Source organism: Strix aluco, chromosome 1 (genome assembly GCF_031877795.1).
Source record: "Strix aluco isolate bStrAlu1 chromosome 1, bStrAlu1.hap1, whole genome shotgun sequence".
In the NCBI taxonomy this organism is placed as follows: Eukaryota; Metazoa; Chordata; class Aves; order Strigiformes; family Strigidae; genus Strix; species Strix aluco.
This window is the reverse complement of record NC_133931.1, coordinates 143,757,736-143,782,097: the sequence shown is the minus strand read 5'-3', so window position 1 is coordinate 143,782,097 and position 24,362 is coordinate 143,757,736. Positions and strand designations below refer to the sequence as shown.

Sequence of the window (24,362 nt, the reverse complement as noted above, 5' to 3'; positions counted from 1 at the left end):
ATTAACGTATACCTTTTCTTAATTTGCTATTGAAATTACTTCTGCTTTTTGGTTTCAAATAGCTGTGCCAGCATGTAACTTAGCATCACTCAGGTTTTTCTTTTTTAATATCTTTAAGGGCTTCAAAAGTACTGTAGAAATTGTGGATATTTTTCCCAGCATTATGTTTTGTGAGATGCTACCTTCTCAGTTATTTTTCTTAATTCACTAAACTACTCCATTTAATGCTTGAAGCTTCACATCTGAAAAATTTCATATGCATATTTTGAACTTTGCAGAAGTTGATAAACTCTTTGTATAATATTGGTTAGGAAACTCAAAAGCAACCATCTCCCGCCACTGCTTTCTGAAGTTAAATGTTAAATTCTCTCCTAACTTTTATTTTTAGGGGGGGAGGAATTGTAAATGGACAATATTCTATATCTCTAATAAATCTGTTGCTCCCTCAACTAAAGTTTTAACAATCCTTCTATTGTTGTGTATCCATTTTTTTAATCAAGTAGATTGAGAAGTGTTTCACTAGACTCTTTTTTCTTTCTCTGTCTCTCTCTCTCCTAACACAATAAAACCACCCGGGATTAATAACAAACCTTTCTGTGAGATTTGTAACAATAGCTGTGTTGGAGCACATACCTTGACAATCATCATCATTTATATGAGTCTTAGCCTCTCTCAGATTTAGTAGAATATCTCTGAAGATTTTTTATTAAAGGGGTACTCTAGTTGGCTTTTAAAAAATAATTCCACCAGATTATGATGCTGTCTCTCTGTAAACTGGGGTATGAGGTCATTTTTTGAGAATAAGTTTGTTTCTTTTTAAAAAGGCATCTTATTTCCAGTTAAAATAGTTATTTATTCTTCTTTCTGAGCTTATGATACATATATATCTCTCTCTGTACATGTGCAGGCTGTGTACGTATACATATGCGCACACGTGTACAACATATATATTTTTTTTTTGAATCATGGCAGGTGATCTTTAGAGGCGGGACTGAGTATGGATCATTTGAACGAGGCAACTCAGGGGAAAGAACATTCAGAAATGTCTAACAATGTAAGCGATCCGAAGGGTCCACCAGCCAAAATTGCGCGCTTGGAACAGAATGGGAGCCCATTAGGAAGAGGAAGACTTGGAAGTACAGGAACTAAAATGCAAGGAGTGCCTTTAAAACACTCTGGACACCTGATGAAAACTAATATTAGAAAAGGTAACACTTTTGATAATTCTGCATTAGAGAAATATCATTTATAATATTTGGGGGGGGAAGCATACTTCTGCAGATTCTACTTCATTTATATTTCAGGATTAAATCTCCATTCTAAAATACTATATATTCCCAACTCTGATATAAATCACATTTGGGAAATGTAAGCTTCATGCTTGGGTGGAGCATCTTGCTTTACAGGGTGGAGTCTGATTTTTGTTAAGGTAAAGGCTAGCTGCCCTGATTAAAACAAATTCCTACATTGAATTAGAAGTAATATAATGCATTAATTCTTTGAGTAAGTGTTGGGCTAAGAAACGCAAAAATATGTTAAGAGTAAATACCGAACCCCCAAAACAAATTCTCGCCTTTCCTCTTAATGATGGTCCAAGCTTGGAAGGGCAGCAGTATTTCCATAACAGTTGCAAGTTGGTTTAAAGGAGAGAGTGTAAATCTTTAGGTATCACATTGGAAAAGTCATTTATGATGTCAATCTTCGCAGTTTATTTTCTTAAGTACAATTCATTATTGAACAATGAACAACTTGGGTGTCATATTTTTCAGTGGCTGGTTTGCTGTAATTAGACATTTACACAAGGAAAAGGCACATTTAGAATCATTGATGTTTGTATATGGATGGCTTTTGTTTGCATTGAAAATACATTTAATGGACACTAATCTATAAATTTTGTTTATCAAAATGTGTAAGTCTTTTTGACCATGTCCTGCAGGCTTGCTAATTTAAATCAAAATATGCTGCATGTAGTTAGGCACTTGTTTTAAAACAGCCTCTACTTTTCTTAGTATAGTCGGTGTATGTTTATAATCCAGATTTTTCTTGCATTTGCTAAGCAAAGTGCAAAATGCAACCAAGACTATTAAACGCACAAAGTTAGAAGACAGAGGAATTTCATTGTGTCTGATGCATAACATTTATCGTACAATCATTTATTTTTTCCTCGGTTTGGCGAAAACAAAGAATATATTGATCCTGAAATGAACAGACACAGCAGTCCGTATTGTTAGATCTTTATCTATTAAAAATGGAAAAACAGCACTTCAGCAAATTCTTTGGCCTCTGCTCATGATTACCCTATTTATTGATTGTTTGCCAAGAATGTATGCATCTTAAGAAAGCCAGGGTAAGAGCATTAAAAATATAATTTATTACGGCTTTTCAAGCAGAGTGCATTAATATTGTACAGTGAAGCAGTGGGGCTATATAAAAAGGACTTTCTGACGCCTGCAAACATATAAGTTCCATAAATTCCTAAATAGGAGATTTCAGCTGTCTCTGGTATTATGTGATATTTGCACAGCAAACTTCAATGCCAGGACAGTTTTAGACAAGGATTCTACAGACTTCACTGCTCCTTATGGCAGACGTGCTGTTTACACAGACTCGTAAACCTTCAGCAAAAACTCTAACACTGCCTTCAGGTTTAAATCATGCTGTATTTTTAGCAGCGAGCACTGACCAATGCTCTCCCCTTTAATACTAGAAGGTTATGAAGTTGCTGCACTTGGAGGTCTTGCCAAGTACTAGCAGGAGTGATCAGCCAGCTGAGATTGTGCTCTCCTGTATAACATTTTTCACATTAACAGAAGGACACTAGTGACAGTTTGCTAAAAGATTTAGTGGCTTGATTTGTAGTCAGATGATACCTGTGTCGCACTACCAGGATCCACCTCTGATAATCTACATTGTACATCAGAATTTGTCTAGGAGGTTCTCCCCCGTGTTGTTTAAAGTACCACATTTTCCAGAATGCTGCAACTCACGAGACCATGTACCTGGCAAAAAGCATGTTGATATGCAGCGAAGTACCTGTGCTTTGCTAGTTTTATGTCTGATCATAGCTTAATTTGAAGGAACTGATAAGGGGAAAAACAAATACACTTTAGCTGGTTTTGAGTGTATCTGCACAGTTAGTTAAAGTGAAGCTTTGTTTACCTTTTATCTTCAAGTATTAATGGTGAAACTACTTAAGAATTTTGAGCCCTTATTCTGAATCAGACAGTAGTAGGTCAAACATCAATTGTGAGAGCCTAGAAGGGAAAAAAAAACCAAACCACTACCTTTTTGCAGATGAAGCATGTGTGTGTTTTAGAAAGCTCTCCACAGCTTAATTAAAACCAATGAAGAAATTGCCAATTTGCATGTACTGCTTTTGCTTTGGTCTTCTCTCCCTTCCTGACCAATCTCACTTAGATTTAAAAAAAAAAAAAAAACAAAAACAAAAGACAAAAAAAAAAAAGCTCCTTCCTGCACTACATAAATATTGGCAAGGTTTTAGTCTTGTCTTTCATGCTGAGCCTATTGGGCAAACTGGAGTGAGTTTGTGAGCTTTTCCAAGCGAGCCTGAAGGGGTTTGTTTGCCAGAGATTGACTCTCTGGTGAACAGATGTAGTTTAAATATACGTGCTTAAGAGGTATCTTTTTTATCGTGATTTCTTGCTATATGTTACAGCACAAATCAACAGACGCGGTCTTAAAGCGTTTATGTATTGTCAAGAGTAAATCTTCTTTTTAGTCTACAGCATGTCTGGTGCACCTTAGCAGGTTAGGAGGTTTCCATAAGTCTAGAGGGCAGTGGTTATAGAGGCATTAACATTGTAGGACTAATTGGAGTTCCTGGGTGCCCTGTTAAAATAACCCTTGTCATCATTTATGCTAAAGATGATACCCCTCTGGCAGGCTGCCATAAGACAGTTCTGTACATCTGCTTTTAACCCTTTTGATTTCTGTCATTAAGAGATCCTAACCTGTGCTGCTGGAGACAGCGGGATGGGACCGGGGCCTAAAACTGCAGGTCCGAGGTCATCATGTCATCCATGTCCGTCTGGGAGACCAGGAGGGATTTTCACAAAGCCTAGGAATCTGATTGCTGGGAGAGACTTTGTCCCTAAAACAGCTTGGGTCATTTGTTACTTCTCTGTCTGTTGTTAAAAGGGAGGAAAAAAAAAAATTTTAAAAGGCAAAAGGAAGGGAAAAAGGTTATTTGCTTAATATGCTGTGCAGTGTAGGGAACGGTTTGTCGTATGATGCTACAAAACTGGAAATTAGTAATTACTTTCAGGCATACCAAAATAGCAATGAATACCAGAAATGTGGAATGTAAAGTGCGGGAGGCAACAAAAAAAAAGCCCGAACTGCAGGTACACTTCTTAAAACGGCATTGAAATCATGATTTGTTTCTTAAAGATGCGAGTGAAAGTAGTGCTCAAGTGCACTCAGTGAATGAAGCACGAATTAGTGTTAACTTTTGCCTTGTTTCCTTGTGTACTCTTTTTAGAGTGAATGTATAACACACAAGGTGATTTGTTGTTGATGTTGAAGGCAATTACATATTTTTGGCAGGACTAAGAAAGTTTTAACGTTAACGAACAAAATTATGTAGCTGGTACTAAAATGGCTTACAGTGAAGACATCTGCAGTATGTATTTAGGTTCTCATGCTGCCTGCTACTCACAACAAATCAGGCAGGACAGAGAGAATCAACTTCTCTTCAGTCAACCTTGTTATTTCTATAGAAGGTAATTCTTTAATCTGTATCTGATCAAGCAAGATAAATTTGCATTTCTGCTTTTCAGATAGATGTATGTTTTGTAGAACTTTCTCTTTTTTTGGGGAGGGTGAGGGGAAAGGACTCAGGAAATATGTTTATCAAATATTTGTGATGATTCTTGATGCCTCCTCTGCCTGTTCATACAGGTTTTATTTACATAACGCTGTATAGACCCACCTACTGTACTGTAGCTCAAGTTTAATACATTAAATTTAATTTTTTTTAATAGGAAGTATGCTTCCAGTTTTCTGTGTAGTGGAACATTATGAAAATGCCATTGAGTATGATTCTAAGGAGGAGCATGCAGAATTTGTGTTGGTGAGGAAGGATATGCTTTTCAACCAACTGATTGAAATGGCATTGCTATCACTTGGATATTCTCACAGCTCTGCTGCCCAAGCAAAAGGTAAATAAGATTACAAAATTGTATGATGAATTATGTTTTTGGGGTCTTGGGGGAGAGGCAGGATTTCTTTCAGGAATGTGATGCAGGTTTTACTTCTTAAACTTCTTGCAGATTCTGTCTCTGTATTTTTTTTTTTCCTTAATGTATTTTTGTTTAGTTAGTGCACGTTTTGTTCGTGGGGAATGTGGAGGTAGATTCTTTTTTTTTTGTTTGTTTAAAGAAAAAAAAAGACTTCAACTGAATCATTAGTATGCTTATTGACCTTAATAATCTGCTCCACTGAGGATCCACAAGGAAGTGTAAAGCATATTTGAGCAGATGGACTGTTGAGAGTCAACTTGCATTTATGACTGAATATCCAGCTCTGTTTCTTTTATTTTGTTCCTGATGGTTTTATAGACTGCAAAGTATTTTTTTTTGGTTTTGTTTTTTTGTACTCAGTCCTTGCATTGCGAAATCCTTTCTAATTTGTTAAGAGGAATGCTAACTATTATATCATGTTGTATTGAATTCATGGGAACTTAGGAAAATACACTTCTATACATATAAAAAATCTCTACTGTAATGCATTTGTATAATTTCATAATATAGATAAAGTGGCATGTGGGTGGGTGTTTTTTTTTGGGGGGGGGGTGTTCTTTTGTTGTACCAGATTTAAGAGGCTAGAAACAAAGGTGGTGATCTTGTTAAAATCAGATATTTCTTTTGCCCCTAGGAATTAACCGGTAAATTACTTTTTTTTTTTTTTTTTTTAATTTTTCCTGCCCTTCTTGCCCACTCAAAAAATAAAAATCCCACAGGGCTTATCCAGGTTGGGAAGTGGAATCCAGTTCCACTCTCCTATGTGACAGATGCCCCTGATGCTACAGTAGCAGACATGCTGCAAGATGTGTATCATGTGGTCACACTGAAAATCCAGTTACACAGGTAAGTTGCATACCAGTTCTGAGACGTGAACTGTTACTTGTCTGCTCTTACTGTTAATATTGCTTGTATTTAATTCCCACTCTGCTGTGTGCTCAAAGTACAAAGGCTTATCTAAATTCCTTTTTACTTACTCTAATTCTTCTTTAACTTACAGTATACTATTGCAGAAAACTTTTATGGCTCTGATACATAGATTTTCTTTGGATATCTCATTAAAACTATATTGCATTTTAGTCAATTAAATGATGCATTACAAGAAGGCATTTTACATAAAGTTTACTTAAGAGAAAAATATTTTTGCATATCATGAACAATACCATCTGTGTGCATTTTGTAAAAGAATGACTTGCTCACACTTATTGTTGCTGTCTAGGTTCTTAAATTTCACAGTAACAAAAAAGAAAAAAACAGTTAATATATTAATGCTTTTCATGATCAGTCGTGAGAAAGCATTACACCTTAAATTGTTTTACCAAGCGCATCAGAGCAGGAAGGTAGAAGTAACATGAAAAAATAGTCGCCACATGCAGCTGATGTATAATTCATGCATCAATACAGCAGATGTGTTGTATAAAGTAATTAACTAATCGGAACAATCAGGAGACCGAGAGCAATCTCCAGATGCATCTGCTTGATGCGCGAAATGAAATCTGTCTGTCTTAAAGGAATGTTCTGCAGCAGGATGCAATCTTGTAATAATCCCTTTTCTAATCTGTGTTTCAAATAGTTGCCCTAAACTAGAAGACTTGCCTCCTGAACAATGGTCTCACACAACAGTAAGAAATGCTCTGAAGGACTTACTGAAGGATATGAACCAGAGTTCATTGGCCAAGGAATGTCCCCTTTCACAGGTACTTAGCATAACATGTAATAAATAATAAAAGCACTATAGGCAACGCTGATGTGAGATTTGAGATTTCTAGAGACTGTAGCAAGTAGTACCCATGGAGTGAATCTGCCAAAAATGCAAATTCGTTTGACCACTTCATGATCTTTATAAATATGCCTGATTCATTTTGAACATAGTCTTACAACGTTTCCCATGGGGAGTCGTGAAAGGTTGTTTACACCACACTAAAATTGTCTCACGGCAAACTGGATTTTAACTGGTTTTTGTCTTCAGTCTTTGAACTGCTTTGATGCAACTACTTTTTTCAAGCACATGTGTTCAAGATGTTAAAAGGCTCTTTACTTATTGCTGTCAAAAGTACTATTGAATCTGAATGCTTGTTAGATAACCTACAGTAGTTTTAAATGCTAATTCATAAAATGAGACAGTCTTTGGCATGCTGTATGAGAAGGGAATAAAGAATAAAGCTCTTTGGATGATGTGTTGTTGTTGCAAACAACCAAAGGAAATCAGTCATTTATTAGTTCTAATCAAAATATACCTAAACAAAAATGAAATCTCAATGTAGGCATTGCTAAATACCAAACTGTTGCTTTCCTCAAACCTTAGTTGTATTGTTCTTTTTTGCCATTCTTTTTGTCATTCTTTTGTCAAATTACTGTGAAGGTGCAACTTATTTTTCTACGCAGTACCGTGTCCAATGATGCTGTGGTGGGAACTTCGTCTTTATTTTTACCTTTTAAATTTTAAAATGTATTTTGTTGCGGTGCAGTGGAGACAAATTCAGTATACAAACAAGTGATGCTAGTTGTGGTAAGGAGGGGAAAAAGGAAATTAAGGAAGTCAAGGTATTTTTATGAGGATTTTATTTCTCTTGCTCAGAATATTGGAGTCTTTGTCTCCAAAAGACTTCAATTAATCTATAGAGGATTACTCTCTTTGTCTGTCTTTCCAGTGGATGTATTAGCAGGCTGTTTTCCCATCACTTATTTTTTTCCCCTATGGTTAGATAGTTTTCAGTGATGTGGCTCCAATACAGGAAGTTTTGAAGTGGAAATAATCAAAATTATCTTTACTGGTTGCAAACCATTCCAGTAATACGTCTGCAAAGTTATCTTGTACATACCTACTATAAAAACATGTGAGCTTTTGCACTGCTGGTTTATGGAGGCTGCAGATAATTTGAGATTTTTCTCCATTTTAATCTAATAGTGCTGGTTTTTACTTAATCCTGATGGAAAGCAAGTAAATTCTATTGAGATGGAATACTTCATTTCTATTTGGACATCGTGTTTCACATAGCAGCTTCTGTATATATAGAGGTGATGCAATGATAAAGCAGAAAAAAAGTTTTTAAAAGGAATGCTTCACTAGAGGCAGTATCATGGTACTGGAGACAATTCAATAATTACAGTCTTTTACAAAGTTGTTTTTAAACTATACTGAATTTTTATATAATAATTTTAATGGACAAAAAACACCTTGCCTAATAACAGCTCTTGAAGCTAGTGCTTGAGATGACCTAAACCCCGGATTATGTAACTCGGATTTGGGGTTCTTTGTTTACTGTTTTGCACTTCTTTATTTGTAGAAGAATATACTTAAAGTGGTGAGCTTCTTTTTGTTGTTAAAAGCATGCTTATTACTTTTGTCATCTCTGTCTTCACCAGCACTGCAGTAGTTGAGTTGCAAGATTTTAAACAGCTCTGCTTTTTGTTCTTCTGTAAAGACCAAATCATGTTAAGCTTAAAATACATTTATTTATTCTTAACTTTTGAAAAAGCAAGCTGTTACAGCGGTTGGTTGAGAGCCCATCAGTCAGTCTAAATCTTCCTATTTCCCTCCGGGAGCTCGAGGGAGGACACGTTGATCTGACGGTGTTCTTTTCACATGACTAAATTGAATGCTTCCTGTATTTGTCTAACTAATAACTCATTGTATATGACTTCTTTGGAAGGGACTCTGATTTAAGAGTGTCTGTGTTTTATTAAACGTATTAAAGTTTGTGAATTGCCCCGCAGTGGCGTGCTGCTGCAACAGAGGTAAGAAGTGGGAGCAAGGCAGAGGTCGGCAAGCAATGTTTCCTTAGAGGGTCCATCAAAATGCCAGCATGGGAGATAATTCTGGGAGCAGAGAAGTGGTCTCTGCAGTTATGTACTTCCAACGGGCATAGGTAATGCCATATGAAGTGCTTCATCACAAATGCAAACTAATGCAGTGACACCGTACCATAACTTATTAACACTGTTATGGATATAATTTATTAACCACAGAAAAATGACTCAAAGTGGAAACGAGAGTAGTTATCGTTTTCTGTCACTGTCATTAGCAGTACTCTATGTTGTGTAGGTATGGAGTAATTTGTTGTAAAGTATTTAAGTTGCTGTGCTCAATGTGTGGCATCTCCAAAGCCCTATCTAAGCATGGAAAACTAAGAATCATCATCCTCACTTAGAATTGACTGTATTTTCTTAATTAATCATGCATTTTCTGTATTAAAAAATCTCTCATATTTATTCAGAATACTGATATCCTGTGTGCTGCAAAAAAACGTAAGCAAACTGTTTTTATAGTGCAGATATACTTAATAGCTTGAAAATATGTGAGCAAACAAACTTTGAGATCTGGTTTGTTTTACTTACAGAGTCTTGAAAACTTAACAGCATCATCTGCTTAGTGGATTTTCTTTTTTTTTTTCTTTTTATTTTTTTTGCTGTTTGCTTTCTTGTCCAACTAAAACCTTGGGGCATACAGGTATGAACTCTTCATGCCTTCCTCGGTAAAATACCACTGTGACTCTTGCTCTCATTAGGAGAGTTGAATACATGGTCTCTTTTGAAGCTACTGTAATTGTCTCGCTCTGTGACTGCTGTGGCCACCCCTGAAGGCCAAATTTATTACTCAATATACAAGCCCGCATCACAGGGAATCCCCGTTGACATGACTTGGAGTGCTTGGGACAGACCGGAGCAAATGCACGGCTCTGAATTGCTGTGGAATTGCAAGCATCCGTGCAGAGGTTTAGTCTCAAATTCTTGGTATCAAGCAGGCAAGGATGCTGCAAATTTCACATGGAAAAGCTAAGCCTGTTCTGAATTATGCGCTGCAGTGTGTATTTTCATGCTTTACCTCAGGTTTGCAGATTTTATTGCTAGAGACTAGCAGCATATGCAGATGCCGGGCGAAAGACTTCGTGCGTTCGATAAGCACGGCTCGCTTAATTTCTGCTTCCTCTCCAGACCTCTTTTGTTGGAGAAGGCAACTTGGAATTTAATCTAGGGCTCAATTTTGGGCCATCTTGTGCATTCCATTAAATTCGTGTATCTCGCGAGTGGCCTGGATCTCATTTCCCTCCTGTTTTGGCTCTTTGGTCTCCAAAGGGTTGTAAAGAAGTTGTTCTACCATCAATTCTTATTTCCAACCCTTTGCACAGAAGCTCTACCTCAGTCTGTTGGGATCTGCGCTAAAGTGATCAGGCAGGCAGGCCTGTTGCATTTATTTGTTTAATGTTAGTCCTTCCATCTCTCTACTCACCCTTAGTCCTAGCATCTTCATACTTAATTTTCACAGTTTTGCTCTGTTTTGGTTTTTACTGCAGAAGTCTCTTATTACTTCCACAGTTAAAATAACTGAAATACTACAGACTGTATTTATACTGATATTAATAAGTTGGGTTTTTTTGTTTTGTCCCTATTGAATTATTGTCTCTCTGTCTCTGTATATATATAGTTAGATAAGCTCTTATGAGGAAGAGGAGAGCAACATGGGCAATTGGCCCAAGAAAAGGCTGAAAATTCTTTTAATAATTCTGGAACAAATTCAGTGTGTGCTTTTGAACATTTAGATGTACCCTTTATCTTGAGTTCCTGTAACCTTTTCCATGAAAGGAAGATAAGAAGTCACCTACCAAATGCAGAGATTGTAGAGATTAATTAGTATCTGGGCACTTTGAAAATATGGCAGTGATCAAATGACATTGACTTTTCTACTGGTATTATCTCACCCGATGTTTTTTCTACAAAAAGATTTTCTAAATGATTGTTGTTAGTATTCACAAACAAGCATTTTATCATACCACTGTGAAAGCACATCTGAAGCAAGGTATTCTTTCTCTTCCCTCATAGTATCCTGAAATTTGAAGGTCTCTTTTTTTTTTTTTTCTTTTAAATTTTTTTTTCTTCCCCATTGCTCATCCTTTGAAACTGCTTGTATCTAGCCTGACTCTAAGGACAGCCAATAGTCACTGCATTATAGATGAGAAATTCCAGGCCTGATCTCATATCTCATGGTTTATTATTTTTTAAAATATTTTGTAGGGGACATGCAATATTTTCATGGAATATATCCAGAGGCTGTGATACTATGGACATAGTCATTTACAGAGATTGCATTACTATTTAAAAATTTTTTTAAAGATATCTGTGTGTGCCCCCTCCCCTCATGCCTGTAATGTCTTTTACATAATTTTGCTCCTGATGATGAGGGAATGGCATTTTTTCAGTTTGAGGGATATACACTTGCATTCTGTGAAACGTATGCGCACATGGAGCAAGTGCTGGTATGATACCAAAGTCTGAATAGTTTTGCACTTGTGATAAATATAGCTATCCTGACTGCATTTTGATCAAACGTCCGTAGTGTAGTGCATGATTGTCTGCATCCGACATGGGCACAATATAGATCATATACTTTCCTTTTTGTTAAGATATCCTGCCGTGAATGCGCATGCTGTTTTATGCAGACAACGTGTAGACTTTATATGATCTGGCAGAAATGCCAGACAGAAAGCTTCCTTGGAACATCAGTGTTTCTCAGTTCACCTGATCTGAAGGCACCTGGCCGTCATAGCAAATAAGCAGCATAATAGAAATCCTCTCACATTTCCTTGCTGCTGTTCTGACCCCCCCACCTCTCCAAAATCCCAACCAAAAAGAGTTGCATTTGCTAAAATTAAAATTTCCAGACCAGTAAATAAGGAAGGAATGAGCTATTAAGAGTTGCCAAAATACATACTTTTCATGAGCAATTTTTAATTCATGCTCTACAATACTGAAAAGTGTTTTTTGCCCTCCCCTTTCAATTTTACCTGCCTAGACCTGAGATCAGGTCCTTGGATTTCTTTGTTGCTTGTGATTCTCTTCTCTTCTTCTCTCCCCCTCTTCCTCCTCCTCCCCTCCCCCAATAATTACCTGAGTAAGGAATGCAGCTCCTTTTTCTACTTTAGAATTTACTGTACTTTTAGATTTTAAAGATGTCATTAATTATTTCAGGGAAGTAAATCCTTGAGGGCCTAGGCTCAGGTTTTGGCAGGCAGGGCCTTTCAACCCACCCCTCAGTTGCTCAAGATCATTCACTCTGATGTCTCTTCAAGCTGACGTAGTATCTGGATTTTTAAACCATTTTCAATTAACTATTAAAACTTGTGCCCATGATTTTTAGTCATTCAGATAGAACAGGCAGTACAGAGCCTATTGCTGACAGGATGGGGAAGATAAAATACACATGATGGTAGAGCCGTGTGAGATCATTTGCAGGATACTCAACCTTCCAATTGCTTGATCTTTTGATCACTGATTGAATTTCTTTAGATGCATCTAAACGCTCTCAGTGTTAAAGCCATGTCAGTCTACAACTGTCTTATCTGGGCAGTGCCCTATTAAAGGAGAAAATATATAGCTTTTTTTTCTGCCTCTTCATTAGAATTAACTATAGTGAGGATGTCAAAAGTCCCTTTCCAAAACAGTTGTGGGGCCCGGGCTTACCGTGGGGAGGACAGGAATTTACCTTGTTTCTCAGATAAATGCAGTTTTTGACTTCAGCAGACTCTGTAAGCTGTCAGCATGTCACCTAGTATCTGTGCTGTCAAGAGATCTTGTGTTTCTGCTTCTGAAAAAGAGGAGTCCAATAGAGAGATGGTGCTAGTGCTGATTTTTTTTTTTACACCCTTGAAGTCAGCTGTATGGAGATATAAGCAGATGTCTTCCGCCAGGCTCTCCTGTGAACAGAGTACAAAATTCATGCTTTTTAAGGGAATAACACTTTTGGGACCGTGCTCCTCACTTTGTGTGCTAACCACTTGGTATTGTATCTCAGCGATTTTGAGAACTGTGTCATGTGAACGATTATCTACATCATATGGACTTCAAGTTTTAGGGAAGTGACACAATAAAAAAGGAACACACCACATTTTCTTCTGGTATGTTTTTCTTCTACAATGTGCACATGTGTAGAACTGAGCTCTACTTGATTTCTGTTTTCACTCAGTGGTCCTGAGAATAGTGTATAGAATAACTTGCATTTTAAATACTTGCAGTGATGTTGTTCTTTTTATATATATACAAAACCATGCGCTTTTTTTCTCCTTTTACATTTAGTGGGTTAATGCACTGCTACAATATTCTGTATTCATTCATGTTTCTTGCATACTTCTTAACGCAGTCCTGGCCAAGTGTGAACCCTGATTTATTTATTTTTTTCCATAACTTTATTAGAGGGTTAACAAGCCACTCCTCCAGTGTTCTCTTAAGCAAGATTGCAAATAAGTCTTTTTTTTTTTCTTCTTATTGGCAAATTGTTGGCTGTAGAGTACTGCACAAGTATAAACAACATGAGAGATCCTTTAACATAACATGAGAGAGCCTTTAGTCGCTTTGCTCCCTAGCTTTGGAACTCATTGCCAATTGAAGTAAGGAAAGCTCTGGCAGTTGGGACTTTTAAATCTAGACTTAAAAGTTATTTGTTCTGTTTAGCATTTTTAAAATGATTCTATTAGGAATTGTATGTGCTTCAGTTTTAATTTTAACTCATAATGATTGTAAAGCACCCTGGGATGCTTGCATGAAGGGCGCTACAGAAACCCAAGATTGTATTGTACTGTGTTGTAATGTATTGTATTATTACATGGTGCTGGAGTTGGACCACGGACAATTCATATAGAAAGCATTTGAATACTTAGCTAAAGATAAGGAGTGCAAGGAGGGGGGGGGGAGGGGTGGGTGTACTGTCTCTTCTTGCTTCTTTTCCCCTTTTCCTGTCAGTTATTTTATTAAACTAAATTAACATGGCAGTTATTCCCTAAGAAATGCCAGCATAATTTACTGCTGCACAGGGGCTCAAAATGTAAACCAGATGATAAACTAAAAATAAAAAAGTCCACATTAAGATTTAATTGCACTTCCCTTTCTATATTACGTTCTTATGTAAAATACATTACAAAACAGTACTTTCTTTATCACTTCCTTCACTTTTAACTGAATTTCATTAACAATAAAGAAATATATTGTCTCTGTTTCAGTAATGTCACTTGATAGTTAATCCCTTAACTTGATGTACATGTCTTTAAGATTTTTTTTTTTTTTTTATTTTAATAAAGAACATGATAGCACTGACTGGAGCCAAGTATTGCACAATCATGTGATTTGCAAGTTTCCCAGCTCGCAGCTTTGCCAGTGCAGGTCAATTCACACCTGCCACACTTATGCCATTCTGGTCCTCATGTTGCTTTTCCTCAGTGATTGTCAGAGGTAGAGAGAGTTGTGTGTGCGGCTCCTTCCTTCCCCCCCTCCCTTCCCGCTCCAAATGTGTGGTAAACCTTGTGCATTGGAAGTGTCTGCTCAAGAATTAAATGGTGTTTAATTTCTGTCCATTAGGAAGCTGCTATCCACATCACCAATTAAGCCTTCTATTTAAAGGGCGAGGAGATACGTATGTCTACATCTTAATAACTGCTGTGACTGGTTTGCAGAGACCTTCCCTGACTGGTTCAGTTATTACTAGCAGTGGTGGGAGGCACAGAGATCAGTGTGGTTATAAAAGCTACCCAAAAGCTGAGCAAATTCTGTAGGTGCTGTAGCGTCACTGTCAGCAGATTTAAAGCTGAGGTACGTCTGTGTTAGGGCATGCAAGGGTGTAGGCATAAAGATGCGTCAGGAGAAAATTACTTGAATTGGTAATAATTTTTTACCTGACAGGAATGAAAGCAAAGCAGGACCCACTTACTGAGAGGCGATGCTAAGAGATGAGCAACTCTCACCTTGTCAGACCAGACTCATTGCATGTCTTCGCTCTAATCATAGCTTAGGAGAAAAGACAAGCATTTCTCAAACCAGTCCCTAAGCAAAACTCTCAAAGCTTGCTCTCTCCCCCCCACTTTTTTTTCCTTTTTTAATTAATAATTAGGATCTTCATTTTTATTTCCAAGAAACATGGTAGGAAAACCTAAGGGGAGGATGAGCTTTGTCTCTCTTTCCTTGGACACTTCTTTAAGAACAGCACAAATAATATCAGATTCCCCTGGTGCCTTGCAGCAGTGATGAGAGGACAGGTTTTTCAGGACAGCAGCAACCTCAGACGTGCCTCACTCCAAGCCATGGAATACACTACTCCAAAGGGAAAAGTTCCATTCCCCAGGGGTGGGAACAGTTGAAAGGTTCTCCTCTTATACACCTGTCTCTTAATTATTTTTATTTTATTTTTTAAGTACTAAGATTTCCTACACTGAGAGTTGCATTTCTTTTGTAAGCTTGTGCCAGAAGAGGTGGGAAGCAGTGCTTAAAGCATAACCTGTGCCTGGCTGTGCCACCTTTCCAAAGGATTTAATACTTCTTAGTAAACTGTCATGGAGGAGGATGGGTTTTGTGATGATGAAAAACTGAGGCACATGCAAAGGATACTAGTGTTAATGGCCTTTCTAGAGATGGAGATTTCTGCTTCCTAAGTTTACCTAATGTGTTTGTATTTGAATCAGTATATCTAGACTCTCTCAGAATTGAGGAGTGGTTGTGTGTGTGTATATAAACACATATATGTGTACATATAGCGCAAAAAATCCCACCAAAATATACTTGCCAGCTAGTACATCCACAGGCTCTTAAAGCTGCGTTCCTTATTCTGTACTTTTTGTAAGGAGGAGCTTTGTGTGCTAAAACCTAATCTAGCTACTTTTTTTTTTTAATTTATGTATTTTAATATAAGGGGTAACTAAGAAAAATTTTTGAATAAATAGACCCTCAAAGTGCATGTGCATATTCCATACGGAAAGCTAGCTGGAACATTTCTCTTTTGAGATACCTTCATTGAATCTTGCATCTTTTTATGAATTCTTCAGAGCATCTATACTTTTCACAAACTCTTGTCAGTGAAAGGCAGCAACACAGGCGAAACTAGTATCTTGGCTAACATAGCTGCTTAAAATGTCACCTTCATATGATTTTACTTAGCAGAAGTTAAGACTCCATAGCAAATTTCATACTATAACTCATTTTTCTCCTGACAAATTTTTATATTTTTCTCAGGACAGAAAGTAGTTTGTTCATGTGCTTTTAGCAGCATAAATACCCTCATAGAGTTTGGGTCTGTATGATTAAGAATAATCAGATGTACAGGCAGCTCATAAAGAGGCACATGGACTGAAACAATAAATCTGACACTTAGCCATTTAAACAAAGGATAGGCAAGGGATGTTACATTTGGCACTAGAGGGGTATTTAAGCAAGCAATCAGAGGCTTGAGCAATGTACTGCCTAGGAGCGGAAATCAATGAAGTTCAAACTAAAAGCTAGTCATACATTTAAAAAAAAAAAGGTACATATCTAGTGAAAGAGATTACCATGGGATGTGGTGAAAGATCCAGCACAAGAAGTCTTCAGATCAATATCAGATGTTTGTTCTAGCTCAGCCACAGGTAACTTGGCTGAATTCAGAAATTGCTAGATGAACTTCTAGGGTCTCTTTTTATGTAGAGTCCGTATAGATGCTCAAAATGGTCCCTTTTGGCTTTAAAAAGCAGCAAAAATTCGTGTAGGGAAAGGAAAAGAGATCAAAGAAAAGGCTTATCCTAAACACCAAGAGAAATTCAGCAAGACAACTGTTAGTGCTACTGAGTCTGATGACTTCTTGTCTGGACATTGTGCCTTAGGGCTCAACTTCATGCCAGACATCTGATGCTTTGCCTAGCAGAACAGTGGAATCCGAGAAAAGACTTGGTGAAAATCGTGTCCTATTTCCCAGCAAGGAAATCTTCCTTAACGTAGTGGATAATGCTAAGCAATTTTGAAGAGCCTTTTAAAAAAACTGTAGTGAAAACAACCATTGCAGCTGGTTGAAGATAGAACAATTATCAACATCTCTATCAGGACAATGTATATACTTCATTTTTGTGGAAAAGTTTTGTGTGCCCAAAGCTGAATTTAATGCATTAATAGATCTAAAATGTCCCCTGTCACAGAAAGTATTTGCATTAAGTTAGCATTTGGAAGCACGTGCATTAGGATTAGCATTTCCAGATAGGAAACAAGGCAGAAGCACTCTGACCTGGCTGGAACACGGTTGGAAATAAAATCAATCCACCTGAGAGGAAGGCTGAAGGTGTTTCTTACTCTGGATTTTCACCAGATCAGTCTGTGAGATCTCCAAGGCCCCACCTACCCCAACCTTATTCCTGTACAAGAAATGCTGGTTTGCCCTGTCCACATCCATTGCGTGTGATCTGGATTGTCCTCCTGGGCTCCAGCTTCCTCTAGTCTTGTTCCTAGTCTCCTGAGGAGAAGAGGTGAGTGTAGGTGTGCAGGCTTCACGTAGCGCATTGCCTAGAGTAGGAACAGCAGCAGCCTGGAGAGGGACTAAGGACCCTGTCTCCACATTACAGGATTGGGAAGGAGGGGTGGAACTTACCCTGGAGTAGCTTAGCTCTGGTCCTGTGGACTTTGCAGTCCAGCCCCAGTTGGATCACAGCTTCTGGGTTTGGCATCATCCAGCAGAAATTCTGCCTGTGTGCCTTGAGGTCTCTTTGTGGTCACCAAAGTAGGAGCAATGGGAAGAGCCCTTGAAAGCATGCATTCCTCATTCAAGCTAAAAGAGCAGTTTAAAGCAATCCAGTTACTTTATAACAGCTTTTTCAAGCAGGTTCCTGGCTAAAATGGATAGTGCTTTCCTTACCCATGGAGCTCTCAGGTTTCAGAGCTCTTCTGGCAAAGGCACTTGCAGAGTCAAAATCTTAGAGTGTAATAATTCATCCCTCAAAATATGGGACCATTTACATTCCATGAAGTAAATCAAGAATTAACTTATTAAATACTGATTATTTTGCATTTTATATTTTATCCAGGTTGATTTTAGGAAAGATTTAGCCAGGACTTTTACTACTAAGTACCTGCCATTTATGAATGGTGTGCCATAAAAATCAGGATTCTTAAAAAGATTCACGTTGGACATCTGACAATGAAGACAAAAATGTGCTATGCCTCCTTATCTTTTATAGGTTGAGGTTGTGGCTTATTTTTCTTTCTTTTTTTTTAAGTCTAAGGCACTATGCCATAAAGCTTGTAAAGCAGTTATGAAGTTCTTCAAATCTGAATTAACATTTCCCACCTACCTATCTTTCTCTCTTTTAAGCTTTTAACCTTTGTAGATATAAGACTAGTGTCTTGGGAAGCAGCTTTTTATTTGAGCTTTATTTATATCCATCAGTGGGAGATGCTCAGAAAACATGGGAGAATGCTGCTCTGTCATGCAGCAACTGGGCATTTACATTACAAAATGGTAAAAATAGTGCAAGGATTAGTTCCTTCAGATGCTGAATCCTCATTTCTGATTTTCAAAATCTTCTCGTGTGGGGGTATATCTCTATACATATATAAATATATGTATATATGATTGGGATTCTTTTTGGTTTAGATCTTCCCTCTACATTCAATGTAGTTTTATATTTATGTTAGTATGTACATTTATAATACTTAAAGACAACATAAGGCAGAAAAGGAGGAGGAGATAATTTAGGCTTTACAAGCATAGGGGAAAGGAGGAATGACATGCTCACGTATTGGAAGAAAAGCTTGTGCCATTGTTTTAAATCTGCCTTTAGGCAGTTTTAACTTATATGACCAATATTTGCCATGCAGATCCTTACTTCTTCTGACCCTGGCAACAGTATGGAGGTCAGATAGCCATCCAAGTGCAATGCCAAAGGCACAAACAAAAGTTTTTTTCTTCTCTGTCCATCTGTGGGTTTTTCCCTTACCCTATGTGTTTATAGGGCATATGGCAACAAATTCCATTGCATTACTTGCTATAGTTCAAGGTAATGGACCAAGGAATTTAACATAATTCTTCATACACAATTAAACTGTCCATTTCATGATTCCTTGTCCAAAAACCAGCTAGTGGCTGGATATATTTGGTCTGCTTTTATTCGGAGTGGCAGATGATAATTCTCTGCCATACCAGAACATGAGGAACAACATTTTGCCCTGGTTGGATTTTTGCAGTATATGGGCTAGCGTAGGCTCAGGCAGGCTAAATCTTTTGATTTGGGGATAATCTTGTGTTATCCGGTTGGGGCTTGAATGTTCCCTTCTCATTTGAAAAATGTTAACGTAGAGCCTCCTGAGAAATAAGCGCTCCTAAGAGTTTGGCTTGTATTAAAACTGATGCTTGTGATTTCCACATGAACAAAAGCCACTGATAGTGGCTAGGATCGGGGAAACAAAGTTCCTCTGTCCTTTATGCAAAGATCCTCCCCCCCCAAATCTTTAAGTTCTGTCTTGTTCTGCAACTTTATCACTATTCAAACTAGATCTAGGGACAAAGGCTCGTAGCTTTTCTCTTTTTCTCTTTTTTTTTTTTTTTTTTTAAAAAGGCATGTTAGGGTTGCAGCATTACAACATGCTACCCTGCTGGTGTCTAGGGATGTGAAGTGGAGGATTTATGAAAGAGAAAATAGAATAGAGCCTTAAAAGTTTGGCTTTAAAAAATGGAGCCAGTAGTTTGACAGATTGTTCAGTAAATGTTCATTTTATTGAGAATTATAAAAAAGGTGCTTAACGCCTCTGTGCCATTAATATAATACATTAAAAGGTTACTGTCAAGATTAGTGTTTCAGCTCTGAAAATTGACTGTAGGGTTTATGGGCAGCACTGTTCATATTCTGCTTGGAAGATGAGGTATCTTCTACTTACCACTTGACAAAACCATTATGTTGTTACAAGGCTTTATACTGAAAAACTTGATAAATAGTGAAACATAAATAAAATCTCATTTGAAAAGCGGGAGAATAGTTGCTGTCTGTCTTATAGCCAGATTTAGCAGATGCGGGTTTGAATGTAAAACAGTTGTGAAAATAGCCAGTGTCAAACTAGTGCAAAATTAAACTTGTGGGGTGTTCTGTTTTCAGTGCCTGTTATTGTTGAAGTACTCAATTTCAAAAGCATGCATTCCTTCCTACAGAAAAAAAATCAGATTCCTTAGTTGAAATTAATTAGCATTCAGAAACCAGATAGCATGTTTTTGGGTATTCATGAGATCTCTGTTTGAAAAAATGTTTTTAACTTGTAGAAATGTGTTGCAACACACAGATGGGAAGAAAAAGAAAAAAAAAAATCTCTTTAGCAAGCACTGTGTGTAAAAGGAATATTACATTTTGCACGCTCCTGATTACCCTGTGTAAACAGTTTTTGACATCTGTCTTTATAGTTTTCGAGGAGAGGAAGACTTTGTTAAAAGAACCATTTTTATACAGCAGTCACCATTTCAGTCTTGCTTTACCTGTATTATGAAAGCAGATGGTCTGCATGTCTTTTGAATATTTATAACTATCAAAAACAATCTCTTGCTATTCACCCTTAGGCTTATGAGATGTCAGGACTGTTCTGGTTGAAAAAAAATCATCTTGGGTGTTTACAGAAAGAGGATTACATTAAGCTGAAATGACTATACATTTTCCAGTTTAATATTTGTCCATCAGCTGTTTAATCGTATTTAGATAATTGTGTAAATAAGTTGTTGCAGCCCTTGCCCCTTCCACTGAGCAGGCTTGAAGCTTTAAACACCGATGAATGAGTTGCAAAAAAGCTCGGATTTTTTTTTCCTGGTTAAACAACCTGGAAGGCCTAAATAAGTTTTGGTTACAATGCTCCTTTTGAGAGAAATATGTTTCATTTGCAAAGGAATCCCCGATATCTAATTCAGCTGAGTTGTTTTAGGAAGCTGCTGTGTCTGTTGCTCTCTCCTAAGTCTGTTAGCATGTATTTGTTCTGTGTAAATACTGCAGCCCAACTACCCCTTCATGAGGCATGAAAGCAATCTCATTCTGCCCATATAAAAATAATTTTAAGGTTATTTAGGGGAAGTTTTGGGACTGTGGGGGTTAAAAGCTTTTTTGACTGGAAGCTGAGCAATCACTGATAACAGATTTTGCTGTGGTTGGTTGATTTGGCAGAAAAGCATGAACAGTTTTGGTTTAGATGATTGAATTAACCTGATTAACATTGTTTTTGTTGTTTTGCAAAAAGGACAACAGTATACTTTTAGCGATGCTCGAACAATACTTCACCTGGTTGGAGAGCCGTGTTAGAGGCAATGACTCAGAAATGCCTCCCTTGTAGCACCTGCAGCGGTGGCTGCAGGAACCAGCCGGCACGAAAGGCTTGGGTCCTTCCCATGTCTTGCAGGACAGGATGCACCTTGCATTAGATTCTGGCACAGTACAAAAGGTGTCTGATGCTACTGCTTTACCGGGTTCTATTTGATGGGCATATGAAAAGAGTTCTCGTTGAGATTTTTAGATATTTCCCCAGGGAGTTCCCCAACTTCTTTGAGAAATGACAGTGTCTGGTTTTCAAATCTCTGTTATTTAATCTTCCTGAGGGAATGGGCTTTGGTTCAAACAACACTGGGTGAACCTCAGCTGAACTTCAGAACAAATTCTACCCCTACCTCCACACAGTTGTTGGATGCCTAATTATAATTAACTTATTTGGCTAAAAAAAGAGCACTTGGGCTGCAGCAGATGGTATCATTCCAGAATAGTGGGATTTCTGTGAAGGTGGCACCATTTCAGATGAGATCTCCTGATTCTCAGAACAGGACTGCAAGTGATGTGGTTGTGGGGAGAGGGGGGGTGATGAAGAGAGGGGAAGGAGGGAAATTTGCAATCTTGAGGTCTCGCAACTTACTTTCAGGGACAAACTTCTGGGAGATACGTTAAGACTGTGGATCTGTGACTAGTTTTTGCGTTCTGTCAGTTTTCTTTGCAACATGTGAAAAAGAAATCAGATTATGATTGATGAATGTGATGCATTTGAATATTTGTATGATATATTTATATTTATCATCCTTGTACATGGAAAGCATCTGCCTCTGTGCCTCACAGATAAGGAATGCCTATGTACAGTAGTACCTGAATATGATGTGTTTCAAATACAATAATTTTCATTTTGATTATTGCTAAATATAAGCTGAGACATGGGAAGCTCCTCACGTGTAATGACCCAGGAAATAAGAAAAACTTCAATATGCTTCCAGTCTAGATCATGGATCTCTAAAGACCACTAACTCATAGGGTTAATCTTCAGTTTTAGGCCCTAAGCATAGTGGGCATTCATATATGTAGATTGCCATTGAAACATACAGTAATTCTACAGCAATAGGAATTATATAGAAATTTCTATAGCAAAGTGCATCTCTCTGCACTGATGTGACTGCAGGTTTGATGACAATAAATAAAGCATAGAAACAATGAAATTCAATGTTGTCGAGTTATTTTCTGAGTTAACAAGGTAGTAATATTTTATCTGGCTTGTAAAATTTTGCCTTCAGTGAATTAGTAAATAAATCATTGATTCCTCCTGATGAGGATTCTTAGCGCAGGTAATATCACTTGAATGTTTGCATGAAGTGTTCTCGAAGAAAAAGCAGGATAATTTTCATTTTAAAATGTGTTGATAATATCTGTGGGGTTTTTTTATTTACTTTGAAGAGCTGGAGAAAAATCCCAATATTAGCCACCACAGCCTGGAATTCACATTGTGTCAAAGAAGCTAAAATTCCTAGCAGTGTTATTTAAACAGACCAGTCCCCTATTTGGTTATAAAATAAAGTAGCTGCATTAAATTTATTCCTGAAGAAGCAGGGCATGTCACAAACCGCCATGTCATTGACATATCTTCTTTGTAAAATGACATGGGAGTGAGGTCTAGGAAATCCTAGACAAACGTCTTCATCAATAATAGGTAGTTTACTAAAATTATTATTAATATACATGTTTTCATACTTACTAAAGTTATTTGGGCAGGAGAAGATATCTGAAAGGGGCAAAGTGAAGTAAGAGAAAACCACCTTGAAATTTAAATGACATCCACAAAATATGCACAAGCTGATACGGGATGGTGGCCCATTACATGTGCAGTTCCCCATTTTGCACATGCAGATCTGCAGGTTTTGCATGTACAGTAACTGTCTGTTCATATAATTTACCAGTTCAGATCCGAAGGACTTTTTAAATCATGCATTATGTATCATGTGCCCATGTTTAAAATGGTTTAATCTGTAAAAGAGCTTAAACAATAATTTTGTAAGTATTAGACATTAATGATACTGCTACAATATTGGAAATTGAAATTGGGTTCAGCTGAGCTTGGTTCAGGTCATTCAGGCTAGAGTTGCAGTAGTCTATTAAGATTTCATTCTCCTTTTCTACCACTGACAAAAGGCTTCTAGCTAATTTCAGAAATGCCAGATTAATATCAAGGAATGGTAAGAATTTTGGTGATTCAGATAAACATTAAAATAGCTGCCTGGTGAGTAGAGGATATCCACATTTGGCAAAAATAATACTGCCTCACTCTAGCAGTTCTGAGCCTCCACAAATAGCTTGTTACTGAGTAATATGTTAGAAAATGGTTATAATGAACTTCACTAAGATCAGTAATCAAGGTACTTTTACTGAGAAGCTGAACTAGCCTTATAAAAGACGATTTATAGTAATATTTATTGCATTTCTACTTCAAACTCTTTTTTCGAGTGGTTATTGCAGTTTGTGTAACAAAGGGTTGATGCTGTACATCGATTTTACGAAAGCACAAATATAGCTAAGTGCTACATGCTGAATAGCAAAGAAACAAAATAATCAGGGCTTTGTCTTCTTGACTGTCAATTGTTTTCTCAATATGCTGGACAATTCCTGTAGTTAAACTAAAAGTAACTACTTTCCACATAGAAATCTAAAGGGTGGCAAAGTTCAGTCTATTGAAATTACATTTGCTAATTTTGTTGTTCATACATCATATACTGAGCATAATTTTCAAGTTGGAGCATTATCTCATTTTGCAAGGCTTAGTCTTAATTGATTTTGTAAAAGAATGTACTGGAACTGAAAGTTTTATGCATTGTAAATTCCACTATTTTAAAATTGGTCAAAACCGAGCAGAAGGTAAATTTCTCACTGTAGCTATCTGATATCTCGAGAACCTTTGAGAAAAAAATCATCTCTATCATCCTTTGGTCTATTTTACAGCTAATATTCAGTTACAGAATTAGACATGACAATAAGAGCTTTTCATAAGCCTGTTCTGCGAATCACTTAAAATACCCTGTTTAGGAAAAGCAAGTCTGGGTTCATTTTGGGTTGTTAC

At 37.2% G+C, this 24,362-nt stretch overlaps 1 protein-coding gene across 5 annotated transcripts in view; it reads left to right on the top strand.

Annotated features, from left to right (window-relative positions):
- Positions 1-24,362, top strand: part of SATB1 (SATB homeobox 1) — a 93,363-nt gene that overhangs the window by 21,032 nt on the left and 47,969 nt on the right. For 4 of the 5 annotated variants that reach the window (XM_074838590.1, XM_074838609.1, XM_074838581.1 and 1 more), the window contains exons 2-5: positions 973-1,208; positions 5,004-5,180; positions 5,981-6,107; positions 6,835-6,958. In XM_074838590.1, coding sequence (XP_074694691.1) covers positions 998-1,208; positions 5,004-5,180; positions 5,981-6,107; positions 6,835-6,958 — 639 coding nt within the window. In that variant the 5' untranslated portion in view covers positions 973-997. Of the gene's footprint in view, positions 1-972; positions 1,209-5,003; positions 5,181-5,980; positions 6,108-6,834; positions 6,959-24,362 lie in introns of those variants that run through there. The other variant, XM_074838616.1, reaches the window with a different exon arrangement.